Consider the following 19888-nt stretch of genomic DNA (forward strand, 5'->3'; position numbering starts at 1 on the left):
GTCGGACACGACTAAAGCGACTTAGCAGTAGCAGCAGCTGCATTGAACATTGGAGTGCGTGTATCTTGGTTTTCTCCAGATATATGCCCAGGAGTGGGATTTCAGGATCATATGATAGCTCTATTTTTAGTTTTTTGAGGAACCTCTATACTGTTCTCCATATTGGGTGTACCAATTTACATTCCCACCAACAGTGTAGGAGGATTCCCTTTTCTCCATATCCTCTCCAGTGTTTATTTTTGGTAGACTTTTTGATGGTGGTCATCCTGACTAGTCCCTGAGGTGGTACTTCATTGTAGTTTTGAGTTGCATTTCTCTAATAATTAGCAGTGTTGAATGTCTTTTCGTGTGCTTTTTGGTATTTCTTGCTATCTGTATGTCTTCTTTGGAGCAATATCTATTTAGATCTTCTGCCTATGTTTTTGATTGTTTTTTTTTTTTTTAATTGAGCTGCATGAGCTGTTTGTATATTTTGGAGATTTAACCCCTTGTTGGTCACTTCATTTGCAAATATTTTCTCCTGTTCTGTAAGTTGTCTTTTTGTTTTGTCTATGGTTTCCTTTGCTGTGCTAAAGCTTTTAAGTTTAATCAAGTCCCATTTGTTTATTTTTGCTTTTTCATTAGGAGGTGGATCAAAAAAGATCTGTGATTTGTGTTGAGTGTTCTGCCTATGTTTTCCTCTAAGAGTTTTATAATGTCCAGCTTTACATCTAGATCTTTAATCCATTTTGAGTTTATCTTTGTGTATGATGCTAGGGAGTGTTCTAATTTCATTCTGATTACATGTAGCTGTCCAGTTTTCCCAGCACCACTTATTGCAGAGACTGTTTTCTCTCCGTTGTGTATTCTTACCTCCTTTGTTATAAACTAGGTGACCGCAGGAGCATGGGCTTGTCTCTGGGCTTCTGTCCTGTTCCATTCGTCTCTATTTCTGTTTTTGTGCCAGTACCATACTGTTTTGATTACTGTATTTTTGTCGTATAGTCTGAAGTGAGAGAGCCTGATTTTTCCAGCTCTGTTTGTTGTTGTTGTCATTTGTTCTTGGCTGTGGCACACAGGACCTCAGTTCCCAAACCAAGGATCAAACCCATGCCCCCTGCAGTGGAAGTATGGAGTCTTAACCACTGGACCACAGGAAAGTCCCTGTTTTTCTTTCTCAAGATTATTTGGGCTATTCAGGGTCTTTTGTGTTTCCACACAAATGGTAAAAATTTTTTGTTCTATTTCTGTGACAAATTCTGTTGGTAATTTGATAGTGATTGCATTCAATCTGTAGATGGCTTTGGGTAGTGTAATCATTTTCACAATATTGATTATTCCAATCCGAGAATATGGTATATCTCTTTATCTGTGTTGTCTGTGACTTTTTTCATGAGTATCTGTACTGTTACGAGTACATGTCTTTTGCCTCCTTAGGTAGGTTTATTGCTAAGTATTTATTCTTTCCGTTGCAGTGATAAATGCAATTGTTTCCTGAATTACTGATCTTTCATATTGAAAGGGTATAGAAATGCAAGAGATTTCTGTGTGTTAACGTTATACCTTGCGTCTTTATCAAGTTCATTGAGCTCTAGTGGTTTTCTGGTGGCCTCTTTAGGGTTTTCTGTGAATAGCATCGTGTCATCTGCAGACAGTCACAGTTTTACTTCTTTTCCTGTTTGGATCCTTTTGTTTCTTTTTCTCCTCTGATTGCTGTGGCTAGCACTTCCAAACTATGTTGAATAAAAGTGGTGAGAATGAACATCCTTTGTCTTGTTCCTGATCTTAGAGGAGATACTTTCAGTTTTTCACTATGATATTATGAGTATGATATTAGCTGTGAGTTTGTCATATATGATCTTTATGAGTATGATATTAGCTGTGAGTTTATCATATATGACCTTTATTATGTTGAGATAGGTTCCCTTTATGCCCACCTTCTGGAGAGTTTTTTTTTTTTTAATCATAAGTGGCTGTTGAATTTTGTCAAAAGCATCTATTGAGATGATCATATGGTTTTTATTTTTCAATTTGTTAATGTGTTGAATCACACTAATTGATTTGCAGATATTGAAAAATCCTTGCGTGTCTATCCCAAACTTCCTAACCATCCCTTCCCCCATCCTTTCTCCTGGTAACCATAAGTTCATTCTCTATGTCTGTGAGTCTGTTTCTGTTTTATAAATAAGTTCATTGGTATGGTTTCTTTGTAGATTCTGCATATAAGGGAAATCTGATCACTATTATGTGGCAGCCTGAATGGGGGGGGGAGTTTGAAGGAGAATGGATACATGTATATGTATGGCTGAGTCCCTCTCCTGTCCACTTGAAACTATCACAACAGTATTAATCATCTGTACTCCAGTATAAAATAAAAAAAGAAAAATCCTTGCATCCCTGGATAAGCCCCATTTGATAATGGTGTATGGTCCTTTTAATGTGTTGTTGGATTCCGTTTGCTGCATTTTGTTGAGGATTGTTGCAGCTATGTTCATCAGTGATGTTGGCATGTAATTTTCTGTGTGATATCTTTGTTTGGTTTAGGTATCAGGGCCTTGTAGAATGAGTTTGGGAGCGTTCCTTCATCTGCAGTTTTTGGAAATATTTTCAGAAGGATATGTGTGTCAGAAGGATAGGCTCTTCTCTAAATGTTTAATAGGATTCGCCTGTGAAGCCATCTGGTCCTAGACTTTTGTTTGTTGGAAATTTTTTAATCACAGTTTCAATTTCAGTGCTTGTGATTGTGTGTTAGTTGCTCAGTTGTGTCTGACTCTTTGTGACCCCATGGACTTTAGCCCGCCAGCCTGCCTCAGTCCATGGAATTCTCCAGGCAAGAATACTGGGGTGGGTTGCCATTCCCCTCTGCAGAGGATCTTCCCAACCCAGGGATCAAACCTAGGTCTCCCACATTGCAGGCAGATTCTTTACCATCTGAGCCACCAGCGATCCTTTTGCTTGTGATTGGTCTGTTCATATTTTCTGTTTATTCCTCATTCATTTTGGAAGATTGTATACACCTTCCTGAGAATTTGTCCCATTTCCTCTAAGTTGTCCTTTTTATTTTCCTCTCATGGTCTTCTGTATTTCTGTGGTGTCTGTAGTAACTTCTCCTTTTTCATTTCTAATTTTATTGATTTGAGCTCTGTCCTTTTTTTTCTTGATGAGTCTAGCTAAAGGTTTATCAATTTTGTTTATCTTTTCAAAGAACCAGCTTTTAGTTTCATTGATCTTTTCTATTGCTTTCTTCATCTCTATTTCATTTATTTCTGCTCTCATCTTTATGATTTCTTTTGTTCTGCTAACTTTGAGTTTTGTTTGTTCTTCTTTCTCTAGTTGCTTTTGGTGTGAGGGTAGGTTGTTTATTTGGGATTTTTCTAGTTTCCTGAGGTAAGATTATACTGTTATAAACTTCCCTCTTAGAACTGCTTTTGCTATGTCCCACAGATTTTGAATCATCATATATTCATTTGTCTCTAGGTATTCTTTGATCTCCTCTTTGATATCTTTAGTGATCCATTGGTGGTTTCATAGCATATTGTTTAGCCTGCATGTGTTCATGTTGGTTTATTTTTTTAGTTTTTTTTTTTCTTGTGATTGGTTTCTAATCTTGTTAAGGAGAGACCACTTTTAAAATCTGTTTATTCACTGATGGACAATTGGGTTGCTTTCTGTCTTCTTCCTTCCTTCCTTTTTAACCTTTAAAAACTCTCAGGGACAAAAAGCATCATAATAATTATAAAGATAATTTTAAAAGAAAAATAATCAAATTAACTTAAAAAAAAAAAAAAACAGCTACATGTCATGCCCTTCCTATATGGAGTTTCCATTTTCTTCTATTCCTTACCAGCTTTTGTCCATATGCAGTCATTATTATTACAGATTTTTATGCACTCTTCTGCTTTACTTGGAAGCTAATTCTTTTTTATGTTAAGACACTGCCTGATGCTGAACTTTTTGACAAATGAGTTCAAGATAGTGTTTGCAATATATTACAAGTTAAAAAAAAATTTCCCTGTTGGCTGTCTTTAATTTTTATTATCTTGAGTAATAAAATTATTTTGAAATCTTTTGGAATCATTTATCTCCTTTCACTCCCTCGTTTTGGATAAAGGCCCAGGAGTGGGCTTATTAGGTCAAAGGAAAGAATAGTTTTAAGACTTTCAAAACCTGCTACTGAGGTTGTTCGTAACTGAAACTGCCCTTTACAGAATTTGAGGGGAGGGGTTTTGCTGACAGCCTCAACAGTTCTGGGTATTATTATTCATGTATCTATTTTATAATGTAATAAATTAGGTTATGATTATTGTTCTCATTCACATTTGATTTCCAGTAATGTTAAATGTTCTGCCTAATGTTTACTTGTCAGTTTTTGAATTGCCTTCTCTGACCCTTTACCAGATTATCTCATGGAGAGTCAATTTCACAGGAATTTACCTGGACCTGCTCTTAGTTGGCTGTAGGTATGAACATTTATAGGTATTTAAAAATTTTTTTTTTTTTTTTTTTTTTTGAGTTTTGGCCGTGCTAGGTTTCTGTTGCTGCATGGGTTTTCTGTTTTTTCTCTGGTTGTGGTGCACAGCCACTGCTGTGGCTTCTCCTGTCGTGAGTGTAGGCTCTAGTGCGCCTGGGCTTCATTAGTTGTGGCTTCGAGGCTTTAGAGCACAGGCTCCATAGTTGTGGCTTATGCGCTATTTATAGGTAATTTTTAATGGAATCCTTCCCTGTTTTTCTAAATGCCACACATGTGCATGCACACCCCCACACACTACAAACTGCCAAGTGTTGGTGTTGAATCAGCCTGGAGAAGGAGGAACTGTGTTCCGTCCTGGGGCCCCCAGTGCCCCCAGCCCACTGCTAGGTTCCTGGTCAGTGTGTGAGGGACAGGGCGGGGAGGCAGGCTGGCAAGTCTTTCTGCAGTTTCCTTCCTGGGCCAGAACTCCCTGAGCCATTGCACAGATTTAGAAACCTACAGGGCGCCGGGCTCCAGGTTTGCCTTCCATCGCCCCCTTCCCTCCTCCTCCAGGGCTGAGTTCCAAGGCCCAACACAGCACCTCAGTGGGTGAATTTCTGTTCAGGCAGGAGATGGCTTTTGGGTCATTTGATGTCTATTTTTTTCCTTGTATTTATAATAATTTGAAAAAAATCTTTTTTATCTGGCTGCACCAGGTCTTAGTTGGGGCACACAGGATCTTCGGTCTTCACTGTGGCGTGTGAGCTCTTTAGCATGCATGCGGACTCTCAGTTGTGGCCTAGTTCCCTGACCAGGGGGATTGAACCCAGCTCCCTGCACTGGGAGCGTGGAGTCTTAGCCACTGGACCACTGGGGAAGTCCCTGTTTTGATGCCTTTTAGGAAAAAATGAACAAGCATTCCACATTATGATTTGGGATACAGCTGAAGTTCATTTGACTCTTTTGTAAAGATCAGACTGTAGGCACACCTCGGTGATGTCTGGGTTCAGTTCCAGACCACTGACATAAAGTGAGTCACAGGAACATTTTGGCTTTCCACTGCTTATAATAGTTATGTTTATACTGTAGTCTATTGAGTGTGCAATACCATTGTTTCTAAAAAACCAGTGTGCATATCTTAATTATTGCTTAAAAAAATGCTAGTTGTAGTAGTAACATCACAGATTACCATAACACATATTATAATCATGAAAAAGTCTGAAATATTGTGAGAATTACCAAAATGTGACACAGAGACACCAAATGAGCGATGCTCTGAGGAAAATGGCACTGACAGATTTCCTCAACACAGGGCTGGTGCAAACCTTCCATTCATAAAATGTAAACAACCCTCCCAAGCCCCCAAAACGCAGTGTCTGCAAAGTGCAATGAAATGAGGTATGCCCATAGACGGTACAAGGCCCCCGTGAAGTGGAAGGCGGATGGTTGTGGTTGGGGCAGACGGGCCCAGATCAGCGCCAGCCTGGCCATCTGCTAGTCGTGTGACCTTGGGTACGTGCCCTGGGCTCTCTGACCCTGTTGCTGCAGCTGCTTCTGGTACTCGGGGATCGTCCACACCTCATTGGGTTATTATAAAGTCAGAGGGACGAGCAAACATGTTTTGAAGAGCAGAGCTTGGACTCTGGAGTCTTCTGGTTGTAATAACCATGGCAACACAGCATCCCCTCCAGAGTGTGGGAATGAGCAGGACCAGATCCCCCATTTGCATTCACTGCTGGAAAGTCTAAAACCCTCTCGAGTTCCTCTTTCTAAACTTCACTGAGCACCTGCTGTGTGCCGAGGATTGCATGTGGGGAGGCCAAGGACAGCTGAGAACCAGCATCTGGCTTTCTGGTAGCACGGAGCCTTATGGCTGATAGCTCACCACTGCTCTGGACTCTTGATTCGGTGTAGAGAGGGTCCTGGGGGCCCCCTACTGGTGAACAGGTTTCACAGCCATCCACGCCTCCCCCCTCCACCCCATCCCTCCAGTGGAACAACTGACTCCACCAATCTAATACACGTGTGCTTGGATTCTGCCAGCTTTAATTTTTCAAGGGCAACGCCTTCCCCCAAAGTAAGTGAACAACTCTGCAGGCTGTACCCTTGGGGGCTGAATGCCCAGAGCACAGCTCTGTGGAAACCAGTCCCCTGGAACATTCAACCTTAGAATCAGGATCTGTGCCAAGAGGGAAGCACCCAACCAGGCTTTGATTAAGGGATTTGGGACCATCCGTTCCCCTCAAGGAAACTCATGCCTCAGGGGAAGCCAATCCCAAGCTAGGAAGACCCGGGGCAGCCTGACTCATACAGCAGAGGCTTCAGAAATAGCAGCCGGGCGAGTGAAGAAATATCACAGGCAAGAATAGTTCTGAAGTGGCATTCCCTCTCCAGAGCGGGATCCAGCGGGCCAGGCTGTCTCCTGGATCACAGGGCAGGTGTTGAGGAAGATGGAGAATTATCCAGACCAATGTGGGCTCCATCGCCCCCAGAGGTATTTCAAAATCACTAACAGCCCTTCTTTCCTGGATCCACCTCAGTCCTGATCTTCTCTGACTTCCTGGTATTTTGTGCTCATCATTCTACCCCAGACAAGAATCTTGACCGTGCTGGATGAGATGAGATTGTAGCTGGATGAGATGGAATTGTGGCAGAAGGAGAGGAAGTCTCAGATCTTTGGCAAGCCTGGTGCTGCCTCAAGCAGAATCTCAAACTGCAGAGAAAAGAGGAGAGAAGTATAAGGCTTTGTGGACCCAGAGGACAGGGAACTCCCTGTTTCCTGGAATCAGGCTGCAGGCTCTTGTTACAGCCCCTGGCACACTGCAGGCCCAGCAGGGTCAGGCCTCAAGTGGCCCCCACTAAAACAGTATCTTCCCCTTTTAATGGGGAGATGGTTCCCAGCCTGAGAGAGGACCAGACCCCAGCACCTGATGCTTTGGGAGTACAGATGATGTACCCAAAGTTGGTGGGTAAGGGGGTAAAAGAATCTGCCTGAAACGCAGGAGATGCAGGTTCCATCCCTGGGTCAGGAAGATCTCCTGGAGAAGGGAACCCACTCCAGTGTTCTTGCCTGAAGAGTCCCATGGACAGGGGACCCTGGTGGGCTACAGTTCAGGGGGTCGCAGAGAGTCAGACACCACTAAGCTATCTAGTCGATTGGTGAAGGGGGAGTTTAGGAGCTGAATCCTGATGGAAAGAGGGTATCCAGGTCATGGAAGCAGCAGGGATATTCAGATGTTTCTGGAACACTCAGTGACCTCTGGATGACTTCTCTGCACTTTCAGAAGGAGCCACAGCCTTACCCCTTGAGTTCCAGTTCACTCTGAAGCAGGGACTTCTTCAATTTAAGGGTCACAGACCCAGGCAAATCCTCTGCACCTCTCTGAGCAAGGTGCCACCAGCAGGTGAGTTTAAAATTTTTTTTAATATTTATTAATTTTGACTGTGCCGGGTCTTGGTTGCAGCACACTGGCTCTGTGATCTTGGTTGTAGCACGCAGGATCTCTAGTTGCAGCATGCAGGATCTAGTTTCCTGGCCAGGGATTGAATCCGGGCCCCCCTGCATTGGGAATGCAGAGGCTTAGCCACTGGACCACCGGGGGAGTTCTAGCAGGTGAGTTTTAATCTCTGTTACTTTCTTTTTGTGGTCTCTGTGTGACGGGGTCATCAATACAATACGAAATAAAAGCAGAGACAACAGTGTCTGTCTCCTTGCCAACCTGCTTCTGATGTTTGTCCATCAGCTATGATGTTAAAGGCTGGGTACCAAATACCCCAAGTTACCAGGTTAAGGAAGGCCCCTCCCAGCCCTCATTTGCTAAGAGAATGTTTAAAAGGAAAGTATGAGCATTAGAGAAGCTTACTGAATGCCTGTTCTGTCATCTGTTGATATTCTATCTTTGGTTCTTTTTCAGACATGATATTGTACTTTTAATAGTTTCTAGTTCCCTGCCAGAATGTACAGCCTGTGTTGGAAAAACCCACTTCTGAATTCCCGTTTGTGTCTATTGTCTGTACTGTGGTTCTTGCTCTAAGAATTTTGTCTCCTTAAGTGTATTTATTTTTTTCTTAATAATTACAGCAGTTGTAAGTACAGTTTAGAGTTGTATCACCATGCCTAGCATATGAAGTAAAAGTTTCTCATTCAAAGGTTTTTAGTTGCGGCAAAATATGCATAACAAAAAAGTTGACCATCTCAACAGGTCAGTAGCGTTCATTTACTTTCACTTTGTTGTGCAATCAACCCCCATCCCAGGAACCCTTTTCATCTTGCAAAATTGAAACTGTCCCCATTAAACAACTCCCGTTATCCCCTTAGACCAGCTCATGGCAACCACCATCCTATGTTCTGTCTCTGTGAATCTGACAACTTTAGGTGCCTCATATAAGGGGAATCATGCATATTGGGCTCTTTGTGACTGGCCTGTTTCACTTAGCACAATGTCCTAGTTCAGCCAGGCTGTGCTGTGTCATAATTGCCTTCCTTTTTAAGACGGAATAATATTCCATTGTACATACACACATATTTTGCTTATCCATTCAGTTGTTGATGGACACTCGGGTTCTTGAAACTCATGGCTATTGTGAAGAATGATGCTCTGATAGTCGTACAAACATCTCTTTGAGACCCTACTTTCAGTTCTTTTGTGGCATTATACGCAGAAGTGGAATGACTGATCATATGGTAATTTAATTTTTAATTTTGGGGGAACTGCCATGCTGTTTTCCATATTGGTGGCACCATTTTACATTGCCACCAACAGTGCGCAATGGTTCCGATTTCTTCATATCCTTGCTAACGCTGTTCTCTAAGTTTTTGACAGTAGCCACCCTAATGGGTGTGAATTTGTATCTCATTGTCATTTTGATTCACATTTCCCGAACGATGAGTGATACTGAGCATCTTCTCACGTACTTATCGGTCATTTGTATATCCTGTTTGGAGGAATGTCTAGTCAAGTCCTTTGACCAACTTTTAAACAGGTTTTGTTGTTGAGTTGTAGATATTCTTTGTCTATTTGGAATATTAATCCCCTATCAGATAATCATTTGCAAGTATTTCCTCCCATTCCACAAGCTGTCTTTATACTCTGTTGATTGTGTCATTTCTCACACAGAACTTTTTAATTTTGGTGACATCCAGTCGGTCTATTTATTCTCGTTTTGAAGATTCATTTATATTTTTGGCTGTGTTGGGTCTTCGTTGCTGCACATGAGCTTTCTCTACTTGTGGCGCACAGACTTCTCGTTGCAGTGGCTTCTCTTGTTGCAGAGCAGCACGAGCACACGGGCTTAGCTACACACACCACGTGGGATCTTCTCAGAGCAGGGATCGAACCCGTGTCCCCTGCAGTGGCAGGCAGATTCTTAACTGCTGGACTCCCAGGGGAGACCCCCCCACTTATGTCTCCTTCTAAGAGTTTTATAGTTTTAGTTCTAATATTTATGTATTTTATCTCTTTTGAGTTAGTGCTTTAATATAACTTTAGAGATGAGTGTGTGTTTTTTTCCCGTCATTCTGTTAATATGGTGCATTGCATTGATCTTCTGTGTTGAACCATTGTTGCATTTCAGGAGTAAACCCACCTGGTTATGATGTATGATCCTTTCAATGTGCTCTTGAATTCTGTTCACCAGTACAGTTGTCCCTCAGTATCCAATTGGGTCCAGGACCTCCCATGGATACCAAAATCTGTGGATGCTCAAGTCCCCTATATAAAATGATGTAATATTTGCATACAGCCCATGTACATCCTCCCGTATAGTTTAAATAATCTCTAGGTTACTTAGAATACCTAAATACAATGTAAATGCTATGTAAAGAGTTGCCAGCATGCAACAACTTCAAGATTTGCTTTTTGGAACTTTTCCGGACTTTTTTTTCAAATATTTTCAATCTATAGTTGATTGAATCTGTGGATGTGGAACTCATAGGTATAGAGGGCCAACCGTATTTTTTTTTTTTTTTTTTTGAGGATTTTTGCATCAGTATTCATCAGGGATATTGTTCTGTAGTTTTCTTGAAGTGTCCTTGTCTGGCTTTGGTAACAAGATAATTCTGGCCTCATAAAATGGATTTAAAGATGATCCCTCTGCTTCAACTTTTTGTAAGAGTTTGAGAAAGCTTGATTTCAATTCCCTAAATCCTCGGTAGAATTCACTAGAGAGGCCATCTGGTCCTGGGCTTTCCTTTGCTAGGAGGTTTTTGATTACTGATTCAACTTGCTTGCTAGTTATAGATTTCTTGAAGAGTCAGTTGTGGCAGGTCATATGTTTCTAGGAATTTATCCATTTCATCTTGATCGTCCAACGTGTCATACAAGTGTTCATAGTACTCTTTCATAATCCTCTTTAGTCCTATAAAAATCAGTTGTAATGTTCCTGATTTCACTTCAGATTTTCACTTACTTGGGTCTTCTTTTTAAATTAGTCAATCTAGCTAAAGATTTGTCAATTTTGTTGATCTTAAAAAAAAACCACTTTTGGTTTCATTGACTTTCATTTTTCTACTTTCTACTCCATTTATCTCTGAACTAATCTTTAGGATTTCCTTCTTTCTGCAAGCTTTGAGTTTGATTTCTTCTTTTCAAGAATCCTTAAGAACTTGGGTTGTTGATTTTAGCTCTTTTTGTAATGTAAGGATTTACAGCCATACATTTCCTTCTTAGCACTGCTCTTCCTCAATTCCCTAGTTTTCATTTGTCTCAAGATATTTTCTAATTTACCCTGTGATTACCATTAGGTGTTTGAGTGTGTTAATTTTGTACAATTTATGATTTGTCTGGTTTTTCCTTCTGCTATTTCTGGTTTCTTTGTGACTAAAAAAGAGTGTGTATGACTTGAAATTTTAGAGGTTTATTAAGACTTGTTCTATGGCCTAACCTGGAGAATGGTCAATGTACATTTGAGAACAATGCTGCTATTGGGTGAAGTGTTCCATATATATATATGTCAGGTCTGGTTGATCTGCAGTGTTATTCAAATTCTCTGTTTCCTTACTAATCTTCTCTTTGGTTGTTCTATCCATTATTCAAGTGTACTCTCTTTCAGTTACTATTTATATGCAATACCTTTTTCCCCAATCCTTTCACTTTCTACATATGTGTGTCCTTAGATCTAAAGTGAGTCTCTTGAAGACAGCTCAGATTATTCAATTTTTCAGCTCCTGAACTTGTTTCTTTATTATAATTTCTACCTCTTTGTTGAGAGTCTCATTTTTCTCATATATTATTTTTCTGATTTCACTTAGTTGTCTGCCATCTTTCTTCTCCTTCAGCTTGTTGAGCATATTTAAGAAGTTGTTTTGAAACCTACCAGTAAGGAACAGGCCTATTTCTCGAAAGTTTCTGGAGATTTACTCCGTTTCTCTGAATGGGCCCTGTCTCCCTGTTTCTTTGCATGTCTTGTCATCTTTTGTTGGAACGGGGCGTTTGAAAAGACACCCACCTCTCCCATTCTTTGTAGACTGCCCCTGTTCAGGGGAAGGCCTTCACTAAGCAGCCTGGTATGAAAGTTCAGGGTTCTTTCAAATACTTTCTAGCTGTGTATCTTCCCTGGGCCGGTCTGTGTATGCTTTAACTCCAGATTCCCAGCAGACTAGCCGTCTCACCCCCAGTTCTCAGGAATTTAGATACAGTGTTGTATCCGTCTGTCCATAATCGTGCCCCCAGTCACCTGCAGGCCTGCAGACTCTTGGCGGCTGTCTCTGGCAGCAGCACCTACTCCTGCTTTCGGCAACCACCCACATGATACCCAAACCATGCCAGCCTTCTCATCACCACTGAGTCAGAGACGGGAACCTGTGCCCCAGCAGGTCCCAGACAAGTCAGCACGTTGCAAGCAAGTTCCATTCGTTTCCTTCCACCCCAAAGCAGGAGCCAGGAACCGACTGCCTTCTCTGACAGCGTAATGGGGAAGGCGACCAAAAAAAAAAAAAAAAAGCCATGAAATTTCCTACTGTTTGGAGTGAGACTTTTTCTCAGTCAGGCACTCACTTGGTTGTTGCTGCTGCTTAACTAGTTTCTAGGGTTCTCACAAAGCTACTTTGATCCATTTATTGTTCTATACTCAAACTCATGTCCATCAAGTCAGTGATGCCATCCAACCATCTCATCCTCTGTCATCCCCTTCTCCTGCCCTCAATCTTTCCCAGCATCAGGATCTTTTCAAATGAGTCAGCTCTTTGCATCAGGTGGCCAAAGTATTGGAGTTTCAGCTTCAATATCAGTCCTTCCAATGAACACCCAGGACTGATCTCCTTTAGGATGGACTGGTTGGATCTCCTTGCAGTCCAAGGGACTCTCAAGAGTCTTTTTCCAACACCACAGTTCTAAAGCATCAATTATTTGGCGCTCAGCTTTCTTTATAGTCCAACTCTCACATCCATACATGACCACTGGAAAAACCATAGCCTTGACTAGATGGACCTTTGTTGGCAAAGTAATGTCTCTGCTTTTTAATATGCTGTCAAGGTTGGTCATAACTTTCCAAGGAGTAAGCATCTTTTAATTTTATGGCTGCAGTCACCATCTGCAGTGATTTTGGAGCCCAGAAAAATAGTCAGTCACTATGTCCCCATCTATTTGCTATGAAGTGATGGGACCGGATGCCATGCTCTTAGTTTTCTGAATGTTGAGCTTTAAGCCAACTTTTTCACTCTCCTCTTTCACTTTCATCAAGAGGCTCCTTTAGTTCTTCTTAACTTTCTGCCATAAGGGTGGTGTCATCTGCATATCTGAGGTTATTGACATTTCTCCTGGCAATCTTGATTTCAGCTTGTGCTTCCTCCAGTCCAGCATTTTTCATGATGTACTCTGCATATAAACTAAGCAGGGTGACAATATACAGCCTTGACGTACTCCTTTTCCTATTTGGAACCAGTCTGTTGTTCCGTGTCCAGTTCTAACTGTTGCTTCCTGACCTGCATATAGGTTTCTTAAAAGGCAGGTCAGGAGGTCTAGTATGCCCATCTCTTTCAGAATTTTCCACAGTTTATTGTGATCCACACAGTCAAAGGCTTTGGCATAGTCAATAAAGCAGAAGTAGATGTTTTTCTGGAACTCTCTTGCTTTTTTAATGATCCAGCAGATGTTGGCAATTTGATCTCTGGTTCCTCTGCCTTTTCTAAAACCAGCTTGAACATCTGGAAGTTTACAGTTCACGTATTGCTGAAGCCTGGCTTGGAGAATTTTGAGCATTACTTTACTAGCGTGTGAGATGAGTTCAACTGTGCGGTAGTTTGAGCATTCTTTGGCATTGCCTTTCTTTGGGATTGGAATGAAAACGGACCTTTTCCAGTCCCGTGGCCACTGCTGAGTCTTCCAAATTTGCTGGCATATTGAGTGCAGCACTTTCATAGCATCATCTTTCAGGATTTGAAAGAGCTCAACTGGAATTCCATCACCTCCACTAGCTTTGTTCATAGTGATGCTTCCTAAGGCCCACTTGACTTCACATTCCAGGATGTCTGGCTCTAGGTGAGTGATCACACCATCGTGAGTATCTTGGTCATGAAGATCTTTTTTGTACAGTTCTTCTGTGTATTCTTGCCACCTCTTCTTGATATCTTCTGCTTCTGTTAGGTCCATACCATTTCTGTCCTTTATTGTGCCCATCTTCGCATGAAATGTTCCCTTGGTGTCTCTAATTTTCTTGAAGAGATCTCTAGTCTTTCCCATTCTCTTGTTTTCCTCTTTCCTTTGTGTTGATCGCTGAGGAAGGCTTTCTTATCTCTCCTTGCTATTCTTTGGAACTCTGTATTCAAATGGGTATAACTTTCCTTTTCTCCTTTGCTTTTCACTTCCCTTCTTTCACAGCTATTTGTAAGGCCTCCTCAGACAGCCATTTTGCTTTTTTGCATTTCTTTTTCTTGGGGATGGTCTTGATTCCTATCTCCTGTACAATGTCATGAATCACCATCCATAGTTCATCATGCACTGTATCAGATCTAGTCCCTTCAATCTATTTCTCACTTCCACTGTGTGGTCCTAAGGGATTTGATTTAGGTCATACCTGAATGGTCTAGTGGTTTTCTCCACTTTCTTCAATTTCAGTCTGAATTTGGCAATAAGGAGTTCATGATCTGAGTCACAGTCAGCTCCCGGTCTTGTTTCTGCTGACTGTATAGAGCTTCTCCATCTTTGGCTGTGTAGATCACAACAAACTGTGGAAAATTCTTCAAGAGATGGGAATACCAGACCACCTTACCTGCCTCTTGAGAAATCTGCATGTAGGTCAAGAAGCAACAGTTAGAACTGGACGTGGAACAACAGACTGGTTTCAAATTGGGAAAGGAGTACATCAAGCCTGTATATTGTCACCCTGCTTATTTAAGTTATATGCAGAGTACATCGTGTGAAATGCCAGGCTGGATAAAGCACAAGCTGGAATCAAGATTGCTGGGAGAAATATCAATAACCTCAGATATGCAGATGACCCCACCCTTATGGCAGAAGGCAAAGAAGAACTAAAGAGCCTTTTGATGAAAGTGAAAGAGAAGAGTGAAAAAGCGGGCTTGAAACTCAGTATTCAAAAAATGAAGATCATGGCATCTGGTCCATGATTATGACATCACTTCATGGCAAATAGATGGGGAAACAATGGAAACAGTGACATACTTTATCTTCTTGGGCTCCAAAATCACTGCAGATGGTGGGGGCTGGGCGCGCCACACAGCATGTGGGATCTTAGTCCCCTGACCAGGGGTCAAATCCACGTGCCCTGCGGTGGAAGCTCGGAGTCTTAACCACTGGACTGCCAGGGGAGTCCCACTCTGCTCCTTGGACCTGAGAACTTTCTCATTCTAAAATTCTCACTTCAACTTCCTCCTCTCATATTTTCCAGTTAATTTTCTCTTTTGCGATTAACAACTTACTGACCAGAGATGAATTAATACATTTTTGTTACCTAAATGTTATAGAATATTGACACCTATCAATATTCAGTTACATAACAAATTGCCAGCCCCAGGCATTGGTTTCTGGAAAAATCGCCTGGTTCAACAATGCGTTGTCTTAAATTTCTGTGAATAATTTTTCATTTCTAGAAATCAGTTCTGGAATTGTGCTTATACTTTGATAATCTTTAATTCTAGCATCCCAAAGTCTTGGAGAAAGACTTTCTCCTTGACCAGACTCTACTCAGGCTCCTTGAGAACTCTTCTCAGCCTAGGTCCTGACTTTTGGGCTTCCATGGGCATGTCTTCATTGTCCAGTTTTAGCAGGTCAGTCCCTTCCAGAGCTGACCACCTTGACCTCTGCAACTGGGTGATGTCTGATCTCCCGAGCCTGCCTTCAGCAACAATTCTTAGGTCAGTTTAGCCAGAATCTCCTTTTAGTAATCTTCCATCCACTGACCCCCTCTCCCCCTGCTCCTGGACTCTAAATGCCTACTTCTCCTTGTTAAGAGATGAGCCCAATATCTTTCTGCCCCTACTGCAGCGGTCCCTACATCTCCAGACCCCCGGTAAAGCCTGCCTAACTGTTCTCTTACATGTGTCATGAGCACTTGCTCCGTTCTCAGGGGTCCACTGCCGTTGTTCGCTGCAGTAGCCAACTTCTGTGTCTGAGCCATGGGAATCACACACACGACTTTGGTTGCAGGTGTGCCCGAGAGTTTCCAGACCTTGTAGGGTGTGTACATTCACATCCTCTAAGCACAGGCCTGTGGCTCTAATTTTCAGCAACTGCCTTACAGCTGCCTGACCTCCCCAAGCTCTCGTGTCCTACACCAGAGGTCACCAGGTTCGCTAGACCTGGAGTGAAGTGTGGGGGAGTTTGGGGCCTCTTTTTCTCTTTCTTAGTAACTTTCTTAACTCCTGGGACTTCCCTGGTCATGGAGCTGGAGCCCACGTGCCACAACAAACACCTGGCTCAGACAAATAAAAGTTAAATTTTTTTTAAAAAGTGCTCCTTTGCACGTAACTTTGCTTTGCCTCTTAGCTCACTGTACAACTGTGTGTGTGTCCTCTGGGCGGAAGCAAAGAGAAAGGAATGGGTTTTCCCTCCGGGATGGAAGCAGGGGGTCAGAGCGCTTGCCGGCGCAGCCACTCACCGCACTGTGGAGGCGGGTCCACGGGCACGAAGCCCCTGGCACACAGCTGGACGTAGGCGGCAGCCAGGGTGCAAGCAGGCTGGCGCTCCTGGGTGCCACAGGTGTCCCGGGCGCACAGGCTGAGGAAGGGTGTTGGGTCCACCTGAAATCCGGCACCCAGAGTCAATGTCCCTGCCCACCGCACCCCGGGGAGTAGCACAGAGGGGCGTAGGCTAGATCGGGGCGAGGGCCTCCTCCGTCCCGCAGTCCACCTGCTGCGTGGCCTCTGCAGCCGCACACTCACCACTCCAAAACAGCTTGCCAGGCTGGAGTGGGGGTCGTGGAAGAAGGCCCGGCAGGTGGGGCTCTGTTCCGGGCATGCCGGCCGAGTCTTCTCCACGGCTCTGCAGTCACCAGCCACCTGGGGGCGTGAACCCAAGACTCAGGCCTCCTGCCTGGACCTCTGTCTCCTGGGAGGCTCCACTGAGTGCCCCAGCTGCAGGAGGGGACCACCACCCCCTCGGCCTAGGATGGAGAACCTCTGGAGCCCTGGAGATGAGGTTCCCATGCTGCTCGCGTGCACGGCCAATCCACACGGACGGTTCCCTCTCCACCCCCAGAATCCTAGTGATGACGCCCAGGCCCGCAGAAGGGCGGGCTGGCCAGCGGCTCACCTGCCAGGCCAGGGCGAACTCCTCCAGGCTGCTGGCCACTGTGCCATCTGGCAGCATGAGCTCGTTGCCGGCCTCGTTGTCATTGGTGCCCAGAAGACCAGCGGACAGGCCTGTGGAGCAGGGAAGGCAGGACGGGCCATGAGAGCCCGCTGGCCAGGGTTAGGGGCAGGGCCAGACCCTGCGTCCTCCAAGGCTGACCTCCCTAAACAGCAGCCCTGGCTCTGAACCTTCTTCTCCAGAGAGAGAGGAGAATAAGGACGGTGAGGGAAGCGTCTGTTCCTCTCCCGGGCCCTTCTCTGTCCACCAGCCCTCTCCCAAGTGGCCGGGATGCAAGCTCTTCAGTGTTCCTGGGACATCCCAACCAGGTCAAGGGGAGGGGGCAGAACGTGGGGTCAGAGCCCTGGGCTCAAAGCCTGGTGCCGCTGCTCGAGGCTGGGGACATGGGGGTGAGTAACGTTGGCCACCTGTCCCAGGGGACAACAGTGGGGGGAATCAAAGGAGAAGGAGCTGACCATGCAGTGTAGCTCCTAAAACAGTGCAGTGGTCAACCAGCCGGCTGCATCCAGAGTTGCACACCCCTCAGTTTGATCCCTGGGTCAAGAAGATACCCCCTGGAGGAAGGCATGGCAACCCACTCCAGTATTCTTGCCTGGAGAATCGCATGGACAGAGTAGCCTGGCAGGCTATAGTCCATAGGGTTGCAGAGTCGGACACGACTGAAGCAACCTAGCATGCACACACTCCCTGAGGTAGGGGCTGTCCCAGTACTGACCGTGATCAGAGCTGGAAGAGATGGGCTTTGCACTTCTTCCAGTTCTGGGCTGTTCTGATATCTGCTCAGGTTGTGAACGCCAAGGACCAGCAGAGGCCCAAGAGCACCCTTGGGCCTCCCACCCTCATCCTCCCAAGGACAAGGAGTAACTGCTCGCTGGGAACTGTCAGTCTCAGCCCCGGAAGCTGACTGCACCGACTCGGAGGCTGTGAGCGGGGGCCCAGACCCACCGTGCTGCCAGACGCTCAGAGTCAGGCTGCAGAGGCCGGCGGGGACGTCACAGGTGATGGAGACGCCGTCCTCACTGGTCAGTTCAATCCTGGGGTCGTCCCTCCTGGTCTTGGCGGGAGGCAGGTCCCTGTCCAGACAGCTCTCCCCGGGCAGGGAGTTGCTGTACAGCCTGTAGGTCTGTGGGCCAGACAGGGGCTAGGACAGGCTCCACAGGGCACACATGTGTGGACGTGGCAGGAGGCAGGAAAAGTGGCCGGTGACCTTCCCACCCTGCTCGCCAGGCTCACCTTCAGGCTGGGGTAGAGGGCGAGGATGGTGTGGTTCAGCCCCACGGTCAACGATGTGAGCCCCGAGCCTGTCCGGTTTAGCATCAGCAAGAACGTGTTGTGAGCAAAGTCCTGGGCCAGCAGCAGGCTGCCACAGCGGTCACCAATGCCCCACACCTGGCCGTCAAAGGTCACCACGTACCTGGTCCCGGCCACCATGGCATGGTCTGGAGAGAAACAGCCAGAGGCAGGGTGAGTGGGGCCCGCTGCGCTGGCTGCAGGGTTGGGGTGGGGACCGGAGCCCACAGGGCAGCCCAGGGTGTCCAGGGCCTGCTCCTTGGCTGGTGTCCTCGGGGCAGCCCACCTGGGGAGTGGGGTCTGTCTCCAGGAACCCCAGCTTCTAGACAGCTTGAGCTCTAGGGACGCCCCGAGAAGAACAGTCTACAGCCAAGTCGGCAACAAGAAGGAACCGAGGGGGGATGCACGTTTTGGCACTGGGGACCCTTGGAAACTCCGGGTGAGAAGCCTGGGCACATGTTACATGATTCCGTTTATACAAAGTTTGTAACAGGCAGATCCACAGACGGAAAGTGGACTGGGGTGTAGTTGAGGGATGGGGACAGACAGCTAAGGGATGCAGGGTGTCTTTTGGGCGTGAGGAAGGTTCTGTAGTTGACCATGTTGATGGATGCACACCGGCCACTGAATCGGACGCTTTAAATGGACGACCTGCAGCCTCCCAAGGCGGTAGAAAAATACACAGAAACAAATGGGACCTGATCAAACTTACAAGCTTTTACACAGCCAAGGAAATCATAAACGAAATGAAAAGACAACCTACGGAATGGGAGAAAATGTTTGTGACCGACCAGGGCTTAATTTCCAAAATATAAAACAGTTCATACAGCTCAATAGAGAAAAAAAAAACAAAACAAAACCCAAACCCAATAGAAAAATGTGCAGAAGACCTAAATAAACATGTCTCTAAAGAAGAAATAGCCAACAGGCGCACGAAAAGATGCTTAACATCATTAATAATTCAAGAAACGCAAATCAAAACTACAATGAAACGCCATCTCACACCGGTCAGAATGGCTACCATGAAAAACTACCAATAAATGCTGGAGAGGATATGGAGAGAAGGGAACCCTCCTACACTGTTGGTGGGGATGTGAGCTGATGCGGCCACTGTGGAAAACAGTATGGAGGTTCCTCAGAAAAGTGAAAATAGAATTACCATATGATCCAGCAATCCCACTCCTGGGCATATATCCAGACAGAACTCTAATCCAAAAAGATACACGCAGCCCTGTGTCCATAGCAGCACTGCTCACGAGAGCCAAGACATGAAGGCAACCTGAACGTCCATCAACAGATGAACGAATGAAGATGGGGCGCGTGCGTGCAGTGGGATACGAGCCATTAAAAAGAATGGGATAATGCCGCTTGCAGCAACACAGATGGATCTAGGGAGTGCCATCCTGAG

The 19888-nt window shown here is 44.8% G+C and overlaps 1 protein-coding gene across 1 annotated transcript in view; it reads right to left on the reverse strand.

Annotated features, from left to right (window-relative positions):
• Positions 1-419: 419 nt before the first annotated feature.
• The window catches only part of LOC133237990 (uncharacterized), a 171290-nt gene continuing 151821 nt past the window's right edge, over positions 420-19888 (reverse strand). Inside the window, exons 67-73 of the mRNA XM_061400517.1 lie at positions 18424-18629; positions 18136-18313; positions 17134-17243; positions 16764-16880; positions 16481-16622; positions 14441-14651; positions 420-7142 (exon numbers count right to left, since the gene is read on the reverse strand). Coding sequence (XP_061256501.1) covers positions 14632-14651; positions 16481-16622; positions 16764-16880; positions 17134-17243; positions 18136-18313; positions 18424-18629 — 773 coding nt within the window. The 3' untranslated portion in view covers positions 420-7142; positions 14441-14631. The remainder of the gene's footprint in view (positions 7143-14440; positions 14652-16480; positions 16623-16763; positions 16881-17133; positions 17244-18135; positions 18314-18423; positions 18630-19888) is intronic.

This window comes from Bos javanicus, chromosome 25 (assembly GCF_032452875.1).
Source record: "Bos javanicus breed banteng chromosome 25, ARS-OSU_banteng_1.0, whole genome shotgun sequence".
NCBI lineage: Eukaryota > Metazoa > Chordata > Mammalia > Artiodactyla > Bovidae > Bos > Bos javanicus.